General features: G+C 40.1%; 1 protein-coding gene across 1 annotated transcript in view; it reads left to right on the forward strand.

Annotated features, from left to right (window-relative positions):
• Positions 1–15,360, forward strand: part of MRPS27 (mitochondrial ribosomal protein S27) — a 52,088-nt gene that overhangs the window by 725 nt on the left and 36,003 nt on the right. Inside the window, exons 2-4 of the mRNA XM_064176287.1 lie at positions 1,048–1,125; positions 10,299–10,369; positions 12,371–12,429. Of these exons, the coding sequence (XP_064032357.1) occupies positions 1,048–1,125; positions 10,299–10,369; positions 12,371–12,429 (208 nt within the window). The remainder of the gene's footprint in view (positions 1–1,047; positions 1,126–10,298; positions 10,370–12,370; positions 12,430–15,360) is intronic.

Raw genomic sequence — 15,360 nt, forward strand, 5'->3', positions numbered from 1 at the left:
AAACAACCAAAAGTACCTCTTATTTTCTGGCATTTTGTTAAGGCATTGTGTGTATTCTCCTAACTATGGAATTCTGTGTATCAGGTCTTTTTTACAAAAACTTAGATTGATGTATGTATAATTGCTTGTCAGAAGGATGATAAGGAGAAAAGTTGTTTTACACGCGAGAATAATAAACTATTACTGTTAGCAGGTTTTCAGGTGAAGGCATTAAGGTAGTGACTAAGAATTCTGTGTAGCATAGTAATGCCTGTTTTTAAACTACTCCGTGTTGCTTAATTTCCACAACCTTCTGTATCTCTTTCTGTATCTTCAACAAATATTATCGAGATGATCCTCATGCATTTTCAAGGCATCATCAGTGAAAGATGCACAAACATGCTTTGTTCTTCAAGTGAACAATATTACACTTCGTTTCAAAAGTTTTACAGCGTTCCGAATAGATATCAAAGGTGGTACAAAGAGTATTCGGAAAAAAGCATTTATTTCAAGTCTGCAGTTCTTAGGAGGTTTAAAAAAAAAAAAATGATACCAGCTCGAGTTTTTCCAGACAAGCATCTACTTTTAATTCCCAGTAAGACAAATCTTTACAGGTGGTAAAAATAGCCACCACCAACAGAAAAGCCTTCTTGTGTGTATTAATTTTTTACCTAAGTTTTTGTGTCTGCATTTAGCTGATCGTTAGTGTTTGATGAAAAAAGTTTGTGTGTACAAGGAAGCTATCCTTTATTGTTATTTTGTGGGGTTTACTTCTCTTTAAAATTATCATTTTCTTAAATATAGAGTTCAGATTTGGAAAGATTTGTTTCATGCTGAAAAAAGACTTAGGGGAGAGCATTTCTGGTTTAAAAATTATGAGGTAATGGCTCATCCATATACACCAAATCTGAATGGATATAATAGCTTGCTGCTGCCAGCTGATTTGTAGGCAGTTTAATGCATCCAATTCAGTAAATGTGACAGGAAAAGGTGATATCTAATGAAGTGTGAGTTTGTTTAGAAATATCTAAGCAACCTGGCTTATGTAATAATTTATTTCTGCATTAGGTAGAAGATCTCTTCTTTCTGCAGCCTACGTGGACAGCTCAAAATGGGAAAAGAGGCACAAAGAGGAGCATAGCCTGGGTGAGAAAAGTTTGTTGTTTTTTTCTCGACTTTCACTAACTGACTGCAACCTGAACTAATTTTAGACTGGCTCATCATCTATAAATACTTCACATTAAACCGATCACAGAATCACTGAACTTTAGAGGTTGCAGGGCAACTCTAGAGGTCATTGAGTCCAACTGCCCTGCCAAGGAAGGATCCTCTAGGGTAATTTGCACAGGAACGCATCCAGGCTGGTTTTAAAAGTCTCCAGAGAAGGAGACACCACAAACTTTCTGGGCAGCCTGTTCCGCTGCTCTATCACTCTCACTGTAAAGAAGTTTCTCCTCATGTTGAGATGAAGTCCTTTATGTTTCAGTTTGTAGCCATTACCTTACTGCTGCTCACCACCAAGAAGAGATTGGCCCGCTCCACTTGACACCCACTCCTCAGATATTTGTACACACTTCTCTCAGTCTTCTCTTCTCCAGACTAAACAGACCCAGGTTTCTTAGTCTTTCTTCATAGGGCAGATATTCAAGTCCCCCAGGCATCCTCATGGCTTTCTGGTGGACTGTTTCCGGCAAGTCCCTTTCTCTCTTGAACTGGGGAGCCCAAAACTGGACACAGTAGTCCAGATGTGGTCTCACCAGAGCAGAGTAGAGGGGGAGAAGAACCTCCTTAGACCTGCTGGACACACTTTCCCTGATGCACCCCAGGACATCATTGGCTCTCACGGCCACAAGGGCACTTGCTGTCCCATGGAGAACTTGCTTTCCAGCAGGGCAGCCTCCAACTTGTACTGGTGCCTGTTGTTATTCCTCCCCAGATGGAGGACCCTGCACTTGTCCTTACTGAACTGATTATCCTTTGTCCAACACTCCAGCCTGTCCAGATCTTGTTGGATGGCAGCACAGCCTGATGAGCTGTGGGCCACTCCCCCCAGTTTTGTATCATCAGTGAATATGTGTAGTGAAATGCTTCTGAGGTTCTGTGTCAAAGTCTGCCCAATGTGTTAAAAATCTGTTACATATTCAGAGCTAGAATGTGGAAACAAGTTAGAATTTACCTATTTAATGAAGGTTAGGTTTCTAGAAGATGGTTTGTTTGGGGTGACAAACGAAGTCCCTCCGGGATCAGTCCTGGGACCAATCTTGTTCAACATCTTTGTTGGTGACATGGACAGAGGCATTGAGTGCACCCTCAGCAAGTTTGCTGAAGACACCAAGCTGTGTGGTGCAGCAGACACACAGAGGGACCTGGACAGGCTGAAGAGGTGGATACTATAGGATAACCTCATGAGGTTCAGCAAGACCGAGTGTATTGTCCTGCATCTGGGTTGGGGCAATCCCAATCATAAATATGGGCTAGGCAGTGAGTGGCTGGAGAGCAGCCCTGAGGAGAGGGACTTGGGGATGCTGGTGGACAAGAGGCTTAACGTGAGCCAGCAGTGTGCACTTGCAGCCAGGAGGGCCAACAACACGATCCTGGACTGCATCAGGAGAAGTGTGGCCAGCAGGTCGAGGGAGGTGATTCTCCCTCTCTACTCTACTCTGCTGAGACCGCACCTGGAGTACCGCATCCAGTTCTGGAGCCCCCATTACAAGAAGGATATGGAGATGCTGGAGCATGTCCAGAGAAGGGTCACAAGGTTGATCAGAGGGGTGGAGCACCTCTCGTATGGGGACAGACTGAGGGAGTTGGAGCTGTTCAGTCTGGAGAAGAGGACGCTCCAAGGTGACCTTATTGTGGTGTTTCAGTATCTGAAGGGGGTCTGCAAAAATGCTGGGCAGGGACTTTTCAGGATATTAGGGAGTGATAGCGCTAGAGGGAATGGAGCGAAGCTGGAGATCAGTAGGTCAGGCTGGACATGAGGAGAAAGTTGTTGAGCATGAGAGTGGTGAGAGGCTGGAATGGGTTTCCCAGGGAGGTGTTTGAGGCCCCATCCCTGGAAATGTTTAAGGCCAGGCTGGATGGGACTCTGGCCAGGCTGATGTAGGGTAGCGTGTCCCTGGGCATGGCAGGGGAGTTGGAACTAGATGAGCCTTGTGGTCCCTTCCAACCCTGACTGATTCTATGATTTTGTGATTCTAAGGTAGTCATTTCATGTCTGACAGTGAAAATTTTCACCAAGTGTCCTTTTCATTTACATGATTTTAACTGTATTGCAGTATGAAAGTAGACCTAGTCTATAAGTAGTACCTTTTTAAAAAAAACTTTTTCTTCAGAGTTTTCAAGTAGGTAAGTTAAATTTCTTGTTGAAATTCTATAGGAAACTAAAACTGTATTTTCAAGGAAGCTGTACTTTAAACTGTACTTGCATATGGTAGTGAGATCTCCTGTGCAGATTTTGTAGCTAAATTCTTTGGCTAGATTACAATAGTAGTTACATTGCACCACCTTTTTGGTGATAATGTTAAATAGAAAGCATCATGTGAGGTGTTTTTCAATGCTGAAAATACGTATGCATTATTTTGTACCAGAATCATTTTGGAAACCTCTTAATACAATCTTTGTTTACCATTTTTCATTCCTATGCCCCTGAACTGTGTGTGTTAATTCTAAAACAGATTATCAGTCTGAAAGTGGAATCAGCAAGTGAAATTCAAGGACATGTCAGGCAAGATGACAGACTGTTGTGGTTTTTAAAGAGTCAATAGAATGGGACTCTCAAATGAATTGGAAAGAAAACAATTATATCTGGAAAGAGAGATACAAAAAGAAATTACAAAGTGCTTACAAAATCCATGGTGACCCCTTAAATTCTCCCCCAAACAAAAACTAAATCTATAATCCCCAGTGCTCCAGTCCTCCCCCACCAGCATCTCTGCCATCCACAAGCCTAAGCAAAAGCCTCTGTAGGTGCCAAAACGGACCTACTCTACTCTGTACATGTTTGTCCCGGTAAAGTAGCTCCTGCCAGACACAGAGGTAGAAGAGGAGGAAAGGAGAGCGAGCTGGCCTAGATGTGCGCTTATAAAGAGATAGCAGAATTATGGGATTGGATAACAATTTTCTAGTCCCCACAGAATTTTTAACCCTATAGTCCCCAATCTAGGACACAGAGAAAATGACCAGTGGTGATTTTTATGTACTACTTTCTTTCTGTTATTTGCCTATAAACACCTAGGTTGGTACTGTCAACATGTTTTACTCTAAATGGGCTAGAAACAGGTTGTGAATGCTCATGACTGAAGTGTGGATGCTGCAGAGACTGTTAATACTTTTTAACTCTTTGCTGTCAGTAGAACTGCTTATTGAGTGTCTTTTGGACACACTAGTGCCCTGGCATGCATTTGAAACAGTCACCTCCATATGCAGGGTTCTTACTTCAACAAGTGTTATGGGTAGGAGAGATCCACTATAGATTAAAACGTTGCTGTGAAAGTGCTGGTACAGTCTGCATAGGGGAGATGCTCAAGGCCCCTAATAATCCTCGTGGCTCTCTCCAGTGGGTCCCTGTCTCTTGAATTGAAGAACCCAAAACTGGACACAATACTCCAGGTGTGGTCTTAACAGGCCAGAGTAGAGGGGGAGAAGAACCTCCCTAGACACTCTTTTCTTGATGCACTTCAGGATACTATTGGCTTCTTGGCTACAAGGGCACATTGCATGGGTAACATGTCCGCCAAGACTCCCAGGTCCTTCTCCACAGGGCTGCTTTCCAGCAGATCGCCTCCCAACCTGTACTGGTGCGGTTTATTATTCCTTCCCAGGTTCAGGGCTCTGCACTTATCCTTCTTGGACCTCATCAGGTTCATCTGTGCCCAACTCTTCAGTCTGTCCAAGTTTCATTGAATGGCCACACAGCCTTCAGTGTATCAGCCAAGCCTCCCAGTTTGCTATTGTCAGCAGACTTACTGAGCAGACACTCTGTGCCCTCATCAGTGTCATTGATAAAGAAGTTGAACAGGACTGGACCCAGCACTGATCCCTGAGGAACTAAGATATGCTTTATTGTCTTCTCTCTAGTCTCAGTTCGGCAATGCAAGCATGAATGACTTTAGCAAACTTCAGTACTGAAAGCATGGGAGAGATTATGACAGTATTTTGTGTACAGAAGCATGTTTGTTCATAAAGATAGCAACTGAAAAGGTGTTAACTCAGAAGTTAGAAAATGCTTGCTGCTAGGGGCTTTCCTGTCTAGAATTAATTTGGACTTTACTTACTGAAACCGAGATATCAAGGAAATGAGAGGCATGTTTCAGTTCGTAAATAAAGTGACAGCAAATATCTTGGTAAAGAGAGTAGCAGTTACTGCTTCGTAGCATCTCAAGGGATGGCAGAACCCCAATGAGATAGGAAAATTATTTTCTTTTGTTAGAAAAAAACGATACCAAAGGTGGCCTATCCACAACACCAGGTGGCAGTACTGCCTTTACAAACTTCTGTGATTTCTGTTCAAAGCCACCTTTGGTTCAAAGCTGTTGGTCTTTCCAGAAGCTGCTAGGGATGTGGAAATAGAGATACTGAGATGTGAAACATGAATCTGTAAGGCAAAGTAAAGTACTTGTCTTATGCTTCCTTTATGTTTTAACTGAGTCTTTAAAATAAAACAAGGCTTTATGTACATAGAAAACAAAATATTAGCCTTTGAGTTAAAATATCAGGTCTGCCTGTCGTTCCCAGGGCAGGTAAACTATGTACAGTTGTATCTGCTTTCCCATTGCTGCTGTATTGCTGGATTTCAACCACGTCTTGGATAAGAGGGTAGTGACCTTACATGGTGTCAGTATATACCATTTGTTGATGTGGCTACATGCTGCAGATAGATACACACTGTGAATCAAACTGAAACTGTTTTGGTTTCCTAGGCCACTAAAGTGGTATTAGGTGTCATAACCACCGACCTGGGAGTTAAAGGCAATGTTTTCCTAGTCGTTGTTCTATATCACCCTTTTGCAGACAGCAGGACAGATGAAAACAATAGGTGAATGTGAAATACCAGATACCATTATTCTAGAGGTAACTGTAAAATCAGGTCCAGAAATACATTACCTGATTACAGACATATGGTTTGTTTTGTTAGTTTAAAGCCATTGTTGTGCAATATCCAGAAATAAGTTAATGACAAATTGAAGTTTTGTTAAATACCATCTTCTAAAAATATATTTTACAGGTAATGCGTATGATAGATTATATGTCCCCAGTGTTCTCTTTGGTAATGACTGTTAGAGAAGTCATAGCATCATAAAATGGTTTTGGTTCAAAGGAACCTTAAAGATCATCTTGTTGCAAAACCCGTGCCATGGGTAGAGACACCTTCCACTAGATCAGATTGTTCAAGGCCTCATCCAACCCAGCCCTAAGTGTCCCCAGGGAGGTGACATTCATCATCGCTTTGTGCAGGCTATTGTAATGTCTCATCACCCTTACTATAAGGAATTTCTTTCTAACATCTAGTTAAATCTACACTCCTCAAGCTTCAATCCATTCCCTCTTGTCCTGTCAGTACAACCCCATGCAAAAAGTCCAGTTCAGGCCCTTTTGTAGGCACCTCTCAGGTACTGAAAGGCTGCTTGATGTCTCCCCGGAGCCTTCTTTTCTCCAGGCTGAGCAGCCCTGATTCTCATAACCTGTCCCCATAAGGGAGGTGCTCTGGCCCTCTGATCATCTTTGTGGACCTGCTTCAGCAGTTTGATGTCCTCTGTATACTGTGGAGCACCAGCACTGGATGCAGTACAACAGATGGGAGTCTCATGAGGGCATAGTTGAGTGGGATAGAATCACCTCCCTCATCCTGCTGCTCACACTTCTTTTGATGCAGCCCAGGATACAGGTGGTGCTGCAAGCACACATTGTCAGCTCATGTTGAGCTTTTCATCAGCTGATGGCCCAAGTCCTTGCACTATGTAGAACACCCACATGTGTCTGTTAGAATGTACATAGAATTTTACTTCCACCACTGAACATTTACATGGTTTATACCCAATGTTAACACTCAAGTTTTACTACTAGTGGTGCTAGGAAACTGAGGTATTCACATTTTTGCATTCTAGTGCTTCTGTTGGGATGTTTTTAACTTAGAAGAAGCTTTAATTCTTGATTCTTGAACACAAGCTTAAGGAACAAACTTGATTTACAAAAGGTAGCTGAATTATGTAATGAGTATGAGGAATGACTGTGAATTATAGAATCACTGTGAATTATTAGTATCTAAAAACTACAGCAGAAACTGGTTTGTCTAGAAACAAAGCTAAATTCTCCATTAACTTTGTCTTCTTCAAGCAGTTGGCATTCATTTTATTCTGAGTCATACTGGGGCTGATAGATAATGGCTTTGTAGTGCTTTCTGTGCGAAAGCTCTGATAAAGAGTTCTAGCTTCATAGACAATATAAAAGGTCAGTCATTAAAATTCTGTGTGTGAATTCTCTCAGAGGAGACCTATGTATAATTGGCTTGCAGTCTTGAGATTTTGAACTCAGCACTGTTTTAGTTTGGTTTATATTCTTAGCTGTTCAGTGTTGCCTGAAGTAGGCTTTTCATCTTCTTGAACACCTAGACAGAAGAAGTGCCAAGCGCAGGATCTGAGTGTGGCTGAAAATGGACTTGACTATGACCTTCCACTTTTCAATGGGACATGTGTGACAGAAATGGTCTTGGAATAGACACGTGCACTCCCAGCCTCTGCGTTTGTCTTATCAGGTCCACGCTGCTTTGTCATCAAGCACAGCAGATTTTAGAATAAATGCTTTTTTTTCCAGGTGTCTTGAAATGCACGTGAAGAGTGCTGGCTGACAGTTGGCTTAGTATGTTTAGGCAAGGATCTAGAGAGTTGTTAGTTCCTGACAAGTTTACTTGCCTGCAGTGTTCATTCTCTCTAGTTTCTGTCACTGCTGGGAATGCTTCCAGACTCTTTACCTACATGGTCTGTCAGGACCTTTGCGAGTGCTGGAGAAACAGGTAATATAGAGTAAATTATCACAGTATCACAGTATTATTAGGATTGGAAGAGACCTCACAGATCATCAAGACCAACCCTTTACCACAGAGCTCAAGGCTAGAAATTACACACAGTTCTTTTAAGGATAGTCCCGCAGAAGTTTCTTTACCACTAAAGAAGTTGATCTGATGTTTCACTAGTACCTACTACAGCATGACCTTTGTGGCCCATATCAACTCAGCATCTTGCGTGGTATTTCATAGGAGCTGGTGCTTGCCTCAGTAACTTTGCCTCACATTCGCCATTGCTTTCACAATCATAAAATGCTTGCCTTTCCTCAGCCATGAAGTGCTTATCTTTCCTCAGAGATAAATGTTCTTTTTGTGTTTTGAAGAACATCTCAGAGTGCCTCTGGAAGGAAGGTGTTAGGATAAAAATAATACTGCTATGTGGCAGGCAGCAACATTGCACAAAGAATCAACCATTTTATTCCAGATTAAGGATCTGTCATTTTACTGCAACAAAAATCTTTGCGGATGTGTTGCAGTCTGAGAGGGATCTGTACAGTTAGAGTAGCACTGAATGCCATTTGTACTGTTAGAGCCGTATACCCTTCAGTATTCACTAGTGGCGTGGGTTTGTTTTTAACATGATGAGTAGTGATACGGCTTGTGGACAGAGCATACATGGACTGCATTCCTTGGAGACGTGTTACTGGTGCAGTGCTGCTTTCTGGCCCTGACTTATTGCTGGAGTAGAAGGTTTAGTCAGTTCTAATGTGATCCTGTGAGTAGTGTTCACATCATTTCATTGACAGGTGTGGAAGTCAGATGACCTTTTCAGAAAGTGAATTGTGATGGTTTGGGTGTTACATACAGACACACACACTTCCCCTCTTGTGAAAATCACCCAGACTAGACTCAGCCGAGATGGAAATTAGAATGAAGCTTTATATTTACAGCTTAGCCCAATATACAAGCAGGTATTTACAATATATACAGCTATATACAGAAATACACAAGTAAAAAGAAATCATACGCACAGCACCTCTCCCAGAAACCACAGTCCCCAGGAGGGGCTCCCAGCCATCCTTCTGCCTCCTTCCCACCCCTCTACCTTATCCCAGACTTTGCCTTACATTAAAGGTGAGTTTGGAGAATGGGCCAGGGGGGTTAGGAAGCAGACGGATTAGTTACACAGACAGCAAGTTAGAGAGAGAAAAGCATGCAGGCAGAGCTAAAGAGTAACTCTGTTGTCTGTGTTTGTATTCTTGTTTTTATACGTCTCAGCAAGCCTATGAGTGAAGTAGACATCACTGTTGTTTCCTTTTCACAGCCTGTAACCTAATTCCTCTCACTAAAATATCCCAGCTAGGGTCAAACTAGCACAATTGTACAGTAACCTATCAACTCTTGGAGAGCGGCCAGAAATTTTAACTGAGAGGTGTCAAAGGAGAGGTTTAATAACAATTGTAGTCTTGGGATGGAAAGGATAAAGCAAAATGCTAGTGATGTAAAGGGAATACATTTGATTCCTGGTCTTGGAAGATGTAGTAGAATAGAAGGAAATTATTTGAAATAGAAGGCAAATCTGTAAATATAGATTGGATATCATTAGCTCATTTCTCAGATAAGAATCAAACAGCTGATGCTATCATACAGTAAACGGTTTACTCCTCCTGAGGCGTAATTATTTTCCAGGAACAGTACATAACTAAAACTCCAAATTAACTTAATTTAACTTACAATTAAATAAATTAATGCAGAAGTTTACTATTTAGTTCAATCAGAAGCTTGAAATTCTTGTGTGGGCACATTAGTATTTTTATATGAGTGCTGGAGCAGAATGCTATAAAGTTAGTGAAGTACTGCCAAGGTACCCATCTTGATTAACAGAATTTCTTTGAGTTGCTGTCTGTAATTATATGGTACTACTTGTTTCTCTGTCTTGTTTTTACTGTACAATAAAATAGAAGTCCATGTCAAAAACAGTGTCCAGCACAAGTTAACTATGAAAGCAAATACAGATTTTAAGGGGAGCTGTTCAAATGTTTTAGATTAGTTATATTAGTTGTACTAATTTCATCCAACACATTATATAGAATAGTTTGCTTTTTTCTAATAAGTTGGAATCATCTTACTGAGAACCTTCCCATGTGTTATTTTCTCTTAAAGTATTTAACAATAACTTTTTGTACAAATTGAAAGTGAAATGTTAACAAGGAACCAGAATTTGATTTCATAGACAGTTTCTGGTTTAGGTTATAGAATGGCTCTGCAGATTTCTTGAAATGCTAGTTGATTAAACATACTCTTTTCTCTTCTGCAGCTGCCTTAGCCCAGTTAATGGACAGGACCTATGAAAGAAAGCTGCCTGTTAGCTCTTTGACAATAACTCGGGTAAGGAAATAAATACCAATTATAAAGCAATGGAAAAGTACAGTGGAATGATTTTGAAATCAAGTTGGCTGAGAGGGAATAAATAGTATCACCTCTGCTGGGAGTTCTAGGATGGTAAATGGGTCGCTATACTGTTAAATTGCTGTGTAAATCTCTTTTGTTGTTACTTTGCATTCCTTAGTACCTGGACTGCAGAGTGTTCTAATGAGAAATAGTCTTTTTTTCAGTAAAACTGAGCCTCCCTATTGCTAGCAGTCTATTTCCCTGATATATATTCCTTGTCTGCCCGTGGTTTCTGTCTTAATGAGAGTGTTAACATCCCCTCAAGCCCATTGTAATAACTCAAGCTGCCAAAGGAATGCAAAGAACTAGCACGCTGCTTGTCTACCTTCATCTTCTTTCACTTCCAGGCTCTTTTCAGAGTGAGGCAAAGGTGTGTAAATTTTGCCTTTATAGTTTCTTTTGTTGCCTCAGCAGACTTAGGCAGGAAAGATATTGGTATGGGATAAACCAAAGCATTATTTTAATTTGAATTATTAACCAGTTCCTGTCTCTGGATGGATTAATCTGGGGAGTGGGAATAAAGGCAGAAATGTGAGGTGTCCCTTTAAGCTCCCTGAGTGTAGTGAAAAAGGGGAATAAATGTCACTGGATTGAAAAAAGAAACCAAACACCAAAAAATAAGCACAAAACCTCTCCAACAACAAGAAAACCCAAACTAAACTGAAAAAAAACACAAAGCTAAACTAGACTATTTTCCATCTTTAAAATTATCCAATAAAGTTGAGTCAACACCTTGGTGTCTCAGTAACACCTTTCAGTAGGATTATTAGCACCACTAATGAATGAGGAGTCAGAAATTTGGTAGTTACAAGATCAAGCACTTACACAGATCAAGATTATTCATCACTGCTTCTTAGAAAGTGTACACGGGGATAACAGGTGTTCCTCTCCCTTTTATTACTTAATGAGCTTTATTCCTTTTATTCATGTGCTAGTTTTGGCCTGACCTCTTACCCAATGAAGTGGCATTTCTAGATTGTCAGCCTCACGTTCCAATACCTGGAGCTCAGATAAGATTTTATTTTTTAAAACTTAAAAGAAATGCAGAGGCATACTATTGCCACACTTGGAAGATGAGGTTTATGTGTACATGTTACTCAAGGAGTGTTAAAACCAGAGAAAAAGCAGCAGTCAGGTGAAGCTATTATTTGTAACTTAAGATAAAGAGAAATACTGACTTTGTGAACATGTTCATATATTCTGACCTAAAGGTATTATATTCGAAAGACTGGAGTGTTCCAGAATCTTTATTTTGCACTTACCATTAGTAAAACCTGCAGGAAAACAGGATTTACTGTTTCCATAAGACAAAGTCTGGTCAAATACTTGGCTTTTATTTAAGTAGTTGATAGCACTGGAAATTTTGGGAGATTGCCTGGAGTGGACAGGAGTTTAAATTAGAGGATAATCTTGCTTTACAGCACAGGATTGGTTTTTTTCTTATTTATAAATGTGGTGAAATAGAAAATGCCATTGCCCCTGTCCTTGAGGATTTTTAGTATGAACAGGCAAACACATGAAAAAAAATACTTTTCAGAAGGGTAAGTAAGACATGTTGAGACTCACTCAGAATTGGGCAGGCTGGGAAGGAAGGTGAAAAACTGAAAATATTCTCAAATTAAAGGGTATGATTAAAGAGCAAAAGTCCAGAGAGGAGCAGCAAAAATAAGAAGCACTGAGCTAAGTCGACATAATTCTCAGATGGTCTCCATGCCTTCAAAGTGCATAACATGTCTTATAGCCAAGGAGGGTAGTTCTCTCAGTTTAGAATGTTTAGAAGTCCTGAAGAAACCAGAGTAGGAGCAAGCAAAGACTTGAAGATCTCTAGTACTCTTGGACATCTGAATGTGCAAAACAGATGTATTTTGTTTATTGAAGTTGCATTTTCTTATGTGCTTTTTGAGCACTCCCTCTGAAGCTTTTTTTTTTCCCAATCAGTTTGTTGATAATATTTCTTCACGAGAGGAAGTGGATCAAGCAGAATACTACCTTTACAAGTAAGCATCTTTTCCCCCCAGCATGAACTTGGAGATACACAAATAAATACCATGAAGTCTTGCCCTTTAAAGACTCTAACTCTTTCCATTTTACTATCTTTGATTTCTCTTTTGTGAAATTTGTGTGTCTACTTGTCTGAAAACTCACCTCTCAGTGCTTTCTTGGTAACTTCTTTGTTACGGCTACACTCCTTCTGAACCTCTGATGTTGACTCCTGTCAAGCATGTTAGCCTGAGCCACTGAACAGTTAATACAACCTCCATCTATGATTGACAGTAGAGGTGACGAAATGACAAGTAATTGTATTTGCTCACAATTTTCACTTCTGGTAGATTTTTGTTCCCCCAGGTCATAACTAAATTGGCTACATGCATATATAAGTGTAGAACTCAGGGACCTTTGTTCCCTTAGAGCGAACTGACATGGGAATGGACATGGCTGTGGTAACGATTGTGTCAGCAAATCTAAATATAGTTTTGGATTTTATCCTCGTAGTACTTTATGTTCTCCAGGTAAGCTGTGTAAGTCACTGTACGCATGGCTGGTTAGGATTTTCTGCAAGTTTTTCATGTTAAGTGCATTGGATACCTTTTATGCTAGTGTCAGGTTGAATGCTTGCTTGCTTCATGTCAATACATCTCAGTATCGACATTTTTAAGAGGACAGTAATTCTTACTGATCACTAAAATAAATTAGTTCTTTTGTGGATGGTTGCACACAGATTTTGAGAGGTAGATTTCCTGATGGGAGTCATTCATCCTGGCAAAATTGTGTAAGAGATCGTGTTTACAAATAATGTAAGATTGTTATTCATAAATAGTAATAATTGTTACTTTAATGAAGAAATTTACTGGATGGCTGTTTTAAGTATATGCATTTTTGTAAGTCCATGAGTGTATTAAACTTCAGATCTCTGTCATTGTCTTGGATTAGTGGGAAGTATCTGAACCTCAGAGCTTCAGGATGGAAACAAGAGAAAGCCAGTTTGCTAGCAGTATCTTGCAATAAAAAAATGAAAATAATCTCTCACAGAGAGGAGGTTAATGTAGTTTTCATTTCTTCTTCTAAAGATTCATTAGTCCTGTTAGAATCTGTGATCAGAAATTGATTTTCTATTCTGCAGCAGGTAAGAGACAAAAGAAAGTAGAGATTAAGGCAGGTCCTTTTTTTTTGTTTTACAGTTGTGCTATTTGTACCGTTTGCTAATACTTTCAAAGATTGTACTGTATGTTGTGCCACATAGCCTTAAGGTCTCTAATAGAGTTGGGCCCGATAGGGAAAGACCGTGGAATGCCCTGACACCAAGTGGAGAATGTGGTAGTTGAGTCTCAAAACAATACAGACAAAATACAAGTGAGTCACAGTGAGGTGTTCATGCATACTGTATCTTAGAGGTTCTTGAAAATGAGATTCAGAGAGAGCAACAAAAAATTGCAAGCACAGTATATGTTCCATGGTAAGAGGGAGAGAACAGTATGGGAATTTCTAACATACAAATATCCTTCCTACTCTTCATCTGTGCCTGGTTATTACATTCTGTGATCAGTTTAGAACACAGAGTTGTTGTCCTTTAAAACACATTCTAAAAGAGAGCTCTGCAGTTTAAAAATAATTGCAGTTATTTCCAGTTTCTCTAAGAAATTTGTGGCTGGTGAGAATATAATTACACATACATCAAATATGATTAAGTGCAGTTGATACAGTTTTTAGTGGTCTGTGTGGAGAGAATAGAGAGGTATTGATGTGTCACATGGCTTGTTAGACATGCTTTGGCTGCATTTTCTCTTGTGTGTGCCTCTGTAATGCTACTTTGTTTTGGTGTTGCGAAGTGCTTACTCTTTTGGTCTCAAAATGTATTTATATGCAGGTAGAAGAACAGTGTAGAGAGGTCTGTAATTCAAGTGGAAATTTGAAAATCCCAATTATGACATCATCTTCCTTTTCAAGTGAAAGTAAGTCTGCTAGCTTTAGGAAATAGGAGACATGGTGCGTGTCTGCAAAGCCTCTTTATTGTTCTTTACATTTTGCAATGAGCTGGAGCTCAAATGAGGGACATGTTTATAAAAATGCCTCACTGCAGCTAGGAGGATGTTTTACACAGAAAAAAATACTGCAAAATTTGCCACGATATAAGACACAAAAAAGGCGGTGGAGGTAAATTTTAGAAACAGAGAATCTTTAACAAGAAATTTCATCTTTCTTGCTTAATGAGAAGTAGTTCAAAGCATAGTTCTTGCACATCGTGGAAGGAAGGTAAGCTTCTAAAAAAAAAGAAAGGCAGTACCAGTGAATGACTTTTTAATATCTTCTAAAGTGTACAAATGCCTTGCAAGCAAATGGTATGTACATGGCCTCATAAGTTGACTTTGTGTGGATGTGCAGGAAGATAAATAATCAGACTGCTCCCAGAGTCCTGTGATTTTTTTTCCTTTTAACTGCTTGTAGATTGTAAGGGGGAGATTTTAGTGTCTCTGCTTAATGATGGGTGCCTCTGGCAGGCTGAGGTAAAGATGAGTCAGTTCTAAGGGCCTTACAAAGTTGGAAGATCTTCCTTGTACAAAAAGGTAAACTGTGCTTGTAGGAAGAATTGAAGGAAAGTAAATGATATTTCCATGCTTGCTGTGTAGGATTTTCATGAAGATGGAAGATGGGAGTGCTAGAGCTTGCATGCATTGTAGACTGGAGACTTTGCTTGTAGTGTGTCAGGCAGAACAGTATTACAAAAGTGGTATACCAGAGAATTACTGTAATGCATTTAGGGTGCCGAAATACAATACATGCATTATATTTAGAACTGTTTCAGCTTTCCATCCTTTTAAAGCAGTACATCTCCAGCCATACTGTCTCCACAGAGGATCTGGAGCTTTCAAGAATAGCTGCATGGAAAGTGCTACTTTACATTGTAGAAATGTCAGTAAGATGGTAAATGC

This window comes from Pogoniulus pusillus, chromosome Z, assembly GCF_015220805.1.
Source record: "Pogoniulus pusillus isolate bPogPus1 chromosome Z, bPogPus1.pri, whole genome shotgun sequence".
NCBI lineage: Eukaryota > Metazoa > Chordata > Aves > Piciformes > Lybiidae > Pogoniulus > Pogoniulus pusillus.